This window comes from Microtus ochrogaster, chromosome 7 (genome assembly GCF_000317375.1).
Source record: "Microtus ochrogaster isolate Prairie Vole_2 chromosome 7, MicOch1.0, whole genome shotgun sequence".
Lineage (NCBI taxonomy): Eukaryota > Metazoa > Chordata > Mammalia > Rodentia > Cricetidae > Microtus > Microtus ochrogaster.
Genome location: NC_022014.1, coordinates 78,862,625 through 78,873,207, shown reverse-complemented (window position 1 = coordinate 78,873,207; position 10,583 = coordinate 78,862,625). Strand labels below are relative to the sequence as shown.

At 55.2% G+C, this 10,583-nt stretch overlaps 1 protein-coding gene across 1 annotated transcript in view; it reads right to left on the bottom strand.

The window, feature by feature from the left end:
- The window catches only part of Myo15b (myosin XVB), a 34,155-nt gene extending 26,826 nt beyond the window's left edge, over positions 1–7,329 (bottom strand). Inside the window, 13 exon segments of the mRNA XM_013347587.1 lie at positions 299–430; positions 643–738; positions 982–1,114; positions 1,187–1,245; positions 1,338–1,451; positions 2,275–2,436; positions 2,759–2,822; positions 2,955–3,058; positions 3,731–3,827; positions 4,063–4,137; positions 4,288–4,397; positions 4,610–4,673; positions 5,291–7,329. Coding sequence (XP_013203041.1) covers positions 299–430; positions 643–738; positions 982–1,114; positions 1,187–1,245; positions 1,338–1,451; positions 2,275–2,436; positions 2,759–2,822; positions 2,955–3,058; positions 3,731–3,827; positions 4,063–4,137; positions 4,288–4,397; positions 4,610–4,673; positions 5,291–7,329 — 3,249 coding nt within the window.
- Between the last annotated feature and the right edge of the window lie 3,254 nt (positions 7,330–10,583).

Below are 10,583 nucleotides of genomic sequence, written 5' to 3'. Positions count from 1 at the left end.
CTACAGAATGAGTTCCAGGACAGCCAAGACTATACAGAGAAACCCTGTCTTGAAAAAACAAACAAAAACCAAAATATTCATACACTTAAAATTAAAAGTTTTTTGTTTTTTTTTTAAAAAACACTTGGTGGGAGCCCAGGGTTTTCCCTCTTGAATGTGTCTTCCCTGGGCTGTGAAGGAAGGCTGGGTCTCTGGCCCCTATAACTTGTCTCCCAGGATGCCCTGCTGTTTTCATCCTGGCTGCTTAGGGCCCCCATTCCTTATCCCTGACGCTAAGCATCACTGATGGCTGAGGTACCTGCGATAGCCATGTCTGGGCATCCAGTATGTTCAGAAGGCTGTGGGGCTGGCCCACCAGGAGGTCCAGGCAGGACTCCCTCAGAGGCTGGGTTATGGGCACCCAGCTCAGCATCTCCCGCTGGCATTCCTCCTGGAAACAACCAGTATTTGATAACTAGAAGCCCACCTTTGTGGGGGCAGAGAGAGGTCACCGAGATCCCCCTCCTCTTACATATGTAAACAGAGGTTAAGAAGGATGGACCCTTCCCACCCACTATAGAAAGGGATTTTCCATGCACTGCTTTGGCCTCTGTGCTGAGCAGTGTGCTCCATCACCTGCCACGTCTGTGCCCAGCTCCCTACCTCCTCCTGGGCCAGCAGCTTCTGGCTGGAGAAGAGCTGCAGGCGCTCGCTGGCCAGGTTGCTGCACAGCTGCTCCAAGCCGTTCACCCGCAGTGCCTGGGTCAAGTGAAGGAGGATCTGCTGCGTAGGAGGTGGGGGCCGGGCAAGTGGGGCTGCCCTTCCCTTCTCTCCGGAGTCCAGGGCTCTAGCAGGAGTGGTGCCCCGGAGCTGAGACTGTGACCAACAATCACAGGGGACAAGTGCAGCCTGTGCGCTACCTTAGACCTGCCTCAACTGTCTATCAGTCCCTCCAGCTCTCCACACTCCTGCCCCCTGCCCCTCCCCCTTCCAAAGGGTGACCTCAAAACCATAGACATCCATGACAGTGATGGTGACCACACCGGCTGCTTCCCTTGGTGGAGCCAGCCGCACATTGATCTGCTTCAGAAGCCAGCTGAAGAGCCTTGAGTACAGGGTCTTGGCTAGGGCATCCCTGCAGATACCATAAGTGAGCCTTGCCCAGCAGAGCGCTGCACCTAGCCAGGTCTCTGGTCCCTGAGGTTACCTGGCATCGATAGCACTTTCCACCGGCAGAGATCTGGAGACCCGGCCATAGGGCGTGTCCTGGAGACCAGAGAAATGCTCAGGAAGTTAGGATCATACCCACAGGTGCTTCCGGTTGCTCCTCCCACCTTCCCAGCACCCTTGGGGCTCACCATGACCCTCTTGGTGACGGCCCCTTCTAGGCACTCAGGTGGCACCTGTAGGAGCCGGGCTGCCAAGTGAATCTCAGCCCAGCTGGACACAGCAGCCACCTCTTGGGACTCCCGCTGGACAGAGGGGGACAGAAAGAGCTTTGCTTGTGTGATGGCATAGCCTTGCTTTACCCAGCCAGCTGCCCGTTCCTCCAAGAGCCAACAGCAGCTATCTGTGGTGGTGCACACTGTTAATCTCAGCACTTGGGAGGCCGAGGCAGGTGGATCTCTATACATTTGATGCCAGCCTGGGCTACAGAGTAAAACTCTGTCTCAAAATAAAGAAAGGACCAATAGCATAGGAGGCTCTGGACTGCAGTGAGCCAGACTCTGGGGCTGAAGGCCTCAGTGGGAGCATGGACTGTCTCTTTCTGACCCTCTGCTGCCTTGTCACTAGAGGGAAAACAATACCCCTTAGGACACAGCGTTGACATGAGTATCAAGTTTCTTTTTTTTTTTTTTTTTTTTGGTTTTTCAAGACAGGGTTTCTCTGTGGCTTTGGAGCCTGTCCTGGAACTAGCTCTGTAGACCAGGCTGGTCTCGAACTCACAGAGATCCGCCTGCCTCTGCCTCCCGAGTGCTGGGATTAAAGGCGTGCGCCACCACCGCCCGGCGTCAAGTTTGTTTTACAAAGTGTCAAGGGATCTTCATTGACATCACCAGGCAATGGCTTCTTGGTTGACTCCAGGGGTTCCTAAGGGTGAGAGCCGAGGAGTGCAGAAGGGCCTGGGCTCACTTTTTTTGTTTAAACCATAGGGATCTGCCTGCTTCCAGAAGTAGCCCAGAGTTCTATGATTTTCCACACACAGTGACTTGGCATCGTCACTGCTCTGATTGCGCAAACCGCCCACCACTGCCCATCCTGTGTGCTCACCGGTCCCATCACAGGGGAGCCCACCTCTGAGGAAGAGAAGCAGATGTTTCCCAGGTGCAGGATGGTGGCCAGCACAGCCCAGACTTCAGTCAGCTCCTCTGCACACAAGCCCAGCACCCGCAGGGCCTTCAGCAGCCCTTTGAAGTCCTGAGCATCCTCTTTGTCCTGGAGCCTGCAGGCTCGGCCCTGCAGAGCACAGCAGGCTTGTGGTGGGGCAGCTCCTGGGAACCCCACAACATCCTGAGAACCCTGGGTGCACATCCATGAGAGCCTCGGCCCGACCTGATTGAGGTAGTAGTAGGCCTCAGGTCCCTGCAGAGAGAGCTTCTCACGATCCTCGGCGTCCAACCCTGCCAGCAGCTCATAAAAAACATGGAAGCTTCGTTCAGCCTGGGCCTTGGGGAGAGAAACTGGCTTGGGGGTGGGGCAGGACTTGGGGGCTGTGGCTCCTCTGCCTTCCAACTTTCAGAACTGGGGAAGAGTGGGCAGGAGGCAGGCAGGTCCTTACCTGAAACACCACTCTGGAGGTCTCAAGCAGATAGTGGAACACAGAGGCGCCTACCGTGACTCCCCTGTGGGTAAAAGACAGGGTAGGCACGCCCAGGGGCACTTTCCAGGGGCTGAGGCCAAAGGCAGTATCCCAGCGCCCAAGAGGAATAACCCATGGCAGGTGTCACTGTGCCCACTGGGCCTCCGTCACTCACTGCTGCAGGCAGAGGCAGAACTCCTGGCCAAAGCGGCTGGCATTGGCATTGAGGATGGTCTTGGCATGGCCAAAGCTGCTGAGCACGGGCAGTATATCCTCCAGCTGTACGAGGGTTAGAACACTCATGGGTACCTAAAATGGCCATAGTACCTACTACTGAGGGTTCTTGATACCGCTGGCTGTGTGGGCCTATGTGGGGTCAGTCCTATCAGAATCTGCTCCCCCCCGCCTTAAATTAAAAGAGCTGAGGGTGTAGTTCAACTTGTAGAGCACTCTGACATTCACAAGGCTCGGGCTCGGTCCCAGCCCCATAGAAAACTGGGTGCTGGGTGCACACCCTTAACCCTAGCACTCAAGAGGTGCAGGCAGGAGACTCAGAAGTTCAAGGTCATTCTCAGCTACCTAGGAAATTCGAGGCCATCCTGGGCTACCTGAGACCCTATTTAAAAAAAAAAAAAGTCAGGCATGGTGGCTCATGTCTTTAATTCCAGCACTCAGTAGGGTAGAAGCAGGCGAAACTCTGAGTTCGATGCCAGCCTGGTCTAGAGATCGAGGTCCAGGTCAGCCAGGGCTACACAGAGAAACCATATCTTGAAAAAAACCAAAGGCAAAGAAACAAACCAAAAAGCTACCACCACCACCAAAAACAATAAATAAGTTAAAAAGACCCAACCCTGCTCCCCTGCATCAGGGAAATCTTGGGGCTGACCCATGAGAAGCCAGGCTTGGAGGAATGGCCTGACAGCTGACCTGTAGCTTCCAGCCAGACCTCACCTGAGCCCCTCCCAACTCCGTCTGCTTCTGCCCCAGGCTGCTTAGAAACTCCACAATCCTCTTGGCAGCTTCTGTCTTCCCAGAGCCACTGTAGCCCCTGAAGGAGGGGAGGAGCTAAGGATGGAAGGGAGCACGTAGGATCACCCCACTCAGCCTGGAAGAGCGGAACGGAAGTGACTCCACGGAGAAGCGACAGGGGGAAGAGAAGTGCTGCACAAGGTCACTCAGGGCGGCCTCAGGACAGGCCCCAGGATGTGGTCCTGAAGTGGTGCCCAGCAGTGCATAGTTAGGAGGGTGTGTGGGTTCCGGCAGGCAAGGCGGTCATGACTCACCCCAGCAGGATGCAGGGGTCCTGTCCAGGGCTCTGAGACAGGCTATAGGCTGCTGCCCCAACAGCGAAGATGTGCCTGGCAGGGGTGGGAGGACAGCAGAGGGATGAGAAGGCACCAGAGAGGGTTGTCTGGGCTCCGAGGAACAGGCGATGTGCCCACAGCCCCTGGAACTCACTCAGTAAGATGTACAAACGGGGAGTTAAGCCCAGGGGCAAAGTTACGTACGGTGTGGTGTTCGGGGCCTTCCTGGGATGGTAGCTGGTTGAGACCTCAGGTGAGAAGAGAGGCAGTGGCTGGTGGGGGTTCAGTGCAAGCAGGAGGGGCCCCCCAAAAGTCTGGTAAAGAAAGCAGAAGCAGGAAAGAGGGGATACAAATGGGGGACTCTGATGCACCCTAGACCAGTCTCTCATGCATGTCTTCTGGGACCCCAGGTAGAGCTGATTTTACGCTCAGTCAAGGGATGAAAAGAAGCCCCAGGGACACCAGGGACTTCCTGCTCACAGAGGAAAGGGACTTCAGCCGTGTCCCTTCTCTGGGGTCCCCTTACATAGATGCGGCCCAGGTGGAACCTCTTCTTAAGGCAGAGTAGCACAGAGCTGTCACACACCAGCCTGTGGGGACAGCAGGGCCAGGGGTAAGTTGCTGGGACTCACTCCTGGGCTAGCTCTGCTACTTAGCTTTAGGGGACCTGTGCAAACATCCAGCCGGGGGCTTCAGTTGCTATCCATTCCCTGGGGGTGGTGGTGGGGGGCTGCTGACCAAGAGAGGTGGTCTCTGGGCCAGCCTGGAAAGGAAGTCCCTTGCCTGTCCCAGTGGCCAGAGCATCAAAAGTTGAACTCCTGCCTGGACAGTTTGGTGAGTCTTTAACAAAGATAAACAGGGCGGGAGCATGAGGGGTGGGGTGGGTGGGGGTGGTGAGCAGCAAGACACTAAGAGGAGGAGGGATGGCAGAGAATTGTGGTTGGAATGTAAAATGAAATTAAAAAAAAAGGGTGGGGTTATATAGATCAGGACCAAATGCACGGGACCCTAGGTTCAATCCGTAGTAAGCTGGGGTATGTTGGAGCTTTGGAAGGGGCACCTTTCACCCAGAATCTGTCTTTCTATGAGGTAAAAGTCCCTTGTTGACTCAGTAATCAAGTGCACACGATTTTCAAAGGTTCAAGGGCAGGATGGAGTACGAGGCATTATTAGCCAGAAGAGGTCGATTTGACGTTGTGCCCCTCACCGCAGCCGAGCGAGGTCCTCAATATCTTCCAGGCCCTCTGAGAGACTCGTGGCCTTAGCACCCGGGAAGTGTAGCATCTCTAGGTCCTTCCGGAGGCTCAGCTCCAGGTCCCTTTCCAGTGCTGCCTCAGCGTCATCCTCTGGCTCCCACCGCTCCCTTGGGGACCTGCCGGGGCTGTTATGCCTTAGGCGAGTCTCCAAGGTAAGTTGAGGCAGCAGAGAATCAGACCCAAGCTCAGGGTCTACGCAGGGAGTAGTGCCCTGTGCCCAGTGCACCCGAGTCTCCACTTCCAAGGTCTCTGGCTCTGCTTCGCTCTGGTTCTCATCCGGTGGGGTCCCACTGGGGGAAGACGGAGCAAAGGAGGGAGCCTGGCCGGACCTGACAACTCCTTCTTCACTAGCCCCTTGCTCCTCCCTGCATTCTGTAGGCCCTGCAGGAGACGAAACGTGGCCTTCCCCAGTGGGGGCGTCCGTGGATGCTCCTGAGGTGCTGCTGCACGACTCCTTCTCCGCACTGTGGACCCGGGGAAAGACCACCGCGAACTTTGGATCTGAAGCTGCATCCTCGACGACGGAAGCACCGGCTGAGCCTGAGCTAGTCAGCGCCTGCTGAGGACTCAGACTGCCGCCAGGGGGCGCCCGCGACGGTCGTCGGAGCACCGCCCGGCAGGCCAGGCTTATGGCCCGCCAGCGCGGTAGCCCAGGCGCCCTGCCCCGCGCCTCGAGCGCCCTCTCGCGGCTGCGCTCCTCCTGCTCCCGCGGGCTCGCCCTGCGCTCGTCACCCCGACGTTGCTCCAGCCGCAGTCGCAGCCAGCGCAGGAAACCCAGGGCCCGAGCCACACGCTGCAGCCGTGCCTTGAGGCCCACGTGGAGGCCACCCGCGAGCTGGGGAGACTCGCCAGTCGGGGCCCTCGCGCGCAGCTTGCGGAGCACCACGAGTGCAGCCAGCGGCGCCGGGTCCCGGGATCGTCGGTCCCCTGCACCTGCTCCTTCTCTGGCTCCCGTGTCTCTCTCGCTCACAACCACTTGCACCTTCCCCGTCACCTCTCCGACCTGGAGGCGCTGAGCCCTAGGGGGCTCCTCTGTCTCAGGCTCAGTGTCCTGCAGCTCAGCCTTTGGCTGGGCCTCGACGTCACTGGTGTCTGCGTTCTCTTTGAAGTCCCGAGGACCCTGAGAACCCCTGGGGGCGCTTGCACAGCTGCTTTCGAGGGAGCTGGAGGCTGCGGCTTCCCTGCTCAGCTCTGTCTCCTGGGACTCAGGGATGCGGCTTGAGGTTCCTGGGGTCTTCTGCGGGCGACATCTGTGCCCGGGCCACCCCGGACTTGAATCTGTATCTGTCCGGGAATCATCACTCGTTCCCTGAGACCCTGTCCCCAACGGCCCTTCCCTGCTAGAGAGCTCCAAGGCCTGTCCATCATTGCCCTGATGGTTGTTGTCCATTGATTCCCGTCTTCTGATAAGGGCACCTTCTGTGCTCTTGTCAGAAGGCTCGGTCTTGATTGGCCGCTCCGAGGCCCCACCACTGTCCAGGGCCTCGTGGTGTTCACTGTCCAGGCACGAGCTGCCACCATCGCCGCCCGACGTGTCCCCATCCCTGCCAGGAGTCTCTCCACCGCCTCGCAGAGCTGAAGGTCCCCGCTCCTTTCCTTTCCTGCGGCGGCCACGCTTGAGCATCCACTCTTCTTCTCCGAGGTGTCTCTGTTCCTCGGGGAGCTCCCCACGACTGTGCCTAGGCTCACGGCTCCCTGTGGACCTGTGGCCCCGAGGCTGCGAGCTGTCCTCCCTCTCCTGGGTCTCCAGTGATGTACCAGGCCCTGCATTTCTGCAGCGGTGGCTCTCCTCTTCGATGGGCTTCCTGCGGCCTCCAGAGGTGGCATCGGGCTCCTTAGCGGGCCTGGTCCTGTGGGCTTTGCCGCGGGCAGGTCTGCGACTGTGGCTGGGGGCGCCGTCAGCGCTGGCAGACCCTGACTCCTGCTCCGCTGAGGCTGGCCTCCCGGGTAGAGCCCTGCGCTGGGGCGCTTTGCCCTTGCTTCCGCCCATGACTGCCTTCCTTGCTCCTTTTGCTTTTTGATCTAACTGCCCTGAGGTCTCGGTGGCTGGACACTGTCTGCTCCAGCCGGGTTATGGGCTCAATCTGTCTGGAGTCTCCCCTCTTAGGCAGCAGCATCAATAATGCAGGAGGCAGAGGGTCCTGACCCCCTTGGTCAACAATGGAGTGGAAAGAGGAGAAGCGGCAGCTGTGGACAAAGGCCGTGGACAGGGCAACGGCGCCTGGATTCCTTGCCAGGCAAGTCAGCCTGACACCAGGTCAGACAGAGGAGCCCAGGCTCTACTTCAGTCCACTCTGTCAAGAGGAGCAGAGTGAAGCGAGTCTACCTGGGGGTCTTCCAACCGGCTGGGACCATGGCTACGGAAGCCTGCAGGGGACAGCTGGGAGTTTCATTCTTTTCTATTGTGAAATACAATTTACTAAAAAGTACATATGCTAGGAGTATATACCTTGAACCGGGGTAAAGCCTGTGCACCCCTGTGGAGTTAGGGAACAGAATTAGACTCGTAGGCGATAGAAATCAAACAGCCTTCCCTAGAAGAGCAGCCAGTGCTCTCAAGCCCTGTCATCGGCCTCGAAGGCAGCTTTCCCACAAGTGGAACTTAGCTCACAGATCTTTGTGGATTCATTTCCCCCATCGTGGGGGTGGAATCCAGGGAGAGCCCTGTGGATTCCAGGCAAATCCTCCACTACGGAGCGCCACATCCGGGCCTCTCCACCACTTCTGTTCAGTCAACAGCTTACTCTGGAGGTTTTTATAACACACCTTGAGAAGCCCAGAGGTGGCTGCACTCTGGAGGCAGAAGCAGGCAGATTGTGAGTTCGAGGCCAGCCTGGTCTACATAATGAGTTCCAGGACAGCCAGGGCTACAGAGAAACCCTGTCTTAACAAAGAAGCAAGCAAACAAAGGACACATGCAGGGCTTCCCTCCTCTTCCTTTCCCGCTGCACAGTTTCATGAATTAATGTACTATACTTTAACCAATTGTTATTGATAGATCCCTTAAATTTCTATTTATTTTTTGTGTGTATATATTTATATACAAGCACACATGTGCACACATGGGTACCACAGTCCCTGTGTGGGGTCAGAGGACAGGCAGCTTGGACCCTGTGGGTCCTAGGGGTTAGCCCAGGCTGTAAGGCGTGGCAGCTAACTTGTAGGCCCTTTGATGGCTTCTTAAAAAAATTATTTTCATTTTACTTTTTGACAAGGGGTCTCTCTACACAGACCTGGCTGTCCTGGAACTCACTGTGTAGACCAGGCTGGCCTCGATCTAATTCAGAGATCAGCCTGCCTGCCTCTGCCTCCTAAGTGCTGGGATCAAAGATGTGCACCACCACTGCTCAGCTACTGATGGATTTTTTGTTTTATTTTGTTTTTTTAGATAAGGTTCCTCTGTGTAGCTTTGGAGCCTGTCCTGACACTCACTCTGTAGACCAGGCTGGCCTTGAATTCATAAATCCGCCTGCCTCTGCCTCCTAAGTGCTGGGATTAAAGGTGTGCGTGCTATCACCGCCTGGCCTGGATTTTTTTATTGATTAATTTATTTATTTTATATCCTGACTGCAGTTTCCTCTCCCTCCCTCTCCTCTCATTCCCTCCCCCTGAATTTTTTCAAACTAAGTTGACGCCACCTCTTCTCATCTTTTGCTTATGAGAGAGGTGAGGAGATGGATCAGTGGTTAGGAACACTTGCTGCTCTTACAGTGAACCCAGGCTGGGTTTTCAACACCCATGTGTGGTTCGAAACTATCTATAACTCCAGTTCCAGGAGATCCAATGCCCTCTTCTGGCCTCGGAGGCCAGCAGGCACACACCCAGTACACAAACATATGTTCAGGCCAAACACCCATACACATAAAGTAGGGAATCATCCTTTGCTTATGTTATAAACAGCCCTGGGGTATAATCTCATCCAAGTAGAATTAACTCCTAGGATGAGACTTGCTGGGCCACAGGGCTGGTGTGCTTGTAATTTTGAGATTCCTAAATTTTCTCCTATAGAGGTTGTGCCAATTCACAATCAGGAGGAGGAAACAACTGTCCCAAAAGACCACGAGATCATGGGCAACACCATGTGCCAGCAGACAGTCGCACGAGGCAATACCCACTGCCCGCAGATCTCGTCAAAGGGCTGTGCGTCCAGTAAAAAGGAGAAAGTTCATGCAGGGGATTCTCACGCAGCAAGGAGAGACACAGGAAGTCAGGGATGACAAGGGTAATCTTGTAAACAGAATGGTGCGTGAAAGCAGCCAGGCACAGAAGGGCATCCAGCATGGGATTCTATTGGTAGACAGGGCAAACATGGGTCTACAGCAGGACCCCAGGGTACGTATGATGCTGTGTGGCTGTGTGCTCAGTTTATGGAGATTTATCCAGATGATGACTCTGACCTATGTAGGACTACTGTGATTTCCTAAAGATATCACGGAGAAAGAGTCCTGCACAAACAATAGCAAATCCCACCCATGGGCTTAGTATGTCCTCGGCAATTTTTAACATTTTGCTATGAACTTACTGAATCCCTGGGGCAGGTACTCCACAGATGTACTCTGAGGTCACAGCTGTTAAACTGGCATGCGACCCCAGTCTAGCTCAGAGCCCTGGCTGGAGAATGGCTGTAGGGTACCACCATTGCTGACCAAGGGAACGCTAGTTTCTTGTCCCTTTTCCAGCATGTCCTGTGGGCTCTTGGACAAACTCTTACAAATGGAAGACTGCTCCCATGGACGTTCTGGTTCTCCTGGTGATTCAGAAGCAATATATGGTATATTGGTAAATGGTTGTTTTTTAAGAAAAGATTTATCTATCTTAGTTTTAATTACATAAATGTGTGTGGGGATGTTCACGTGAGCACAGATACCCTCAGAGGCCAGAAGAGGGCGACAGATCCCCTGGAACTGGAGTTACAGATGGTTATGAGCCACAATGTGGGTGCTGGGAATCAAACCCAGGTCCTCTGGAAGAGCAGCCAGTGTTCTTAACCACTGAGTCATCTCTCCAGCCCCCATGCTCTATTACTTGAAAGTCTCACCCAGGAGAAGGCATTCTGCCTGGACCCTCCCAAAGAGAATGTTCAGATAGAAGCATGGCTTAGAGCAGTGACTGTCCTCCAGGGTGAACAACCACCATCTTGGGGCATTCCGCTGCACCCCCCTGCAAAGAAGCATCTTGAACATTTTTCTGTCAGCTTAGAGGCTTTATGTGAATCTACTGTTTTTTGAGGTTTTTTTTTTTTTT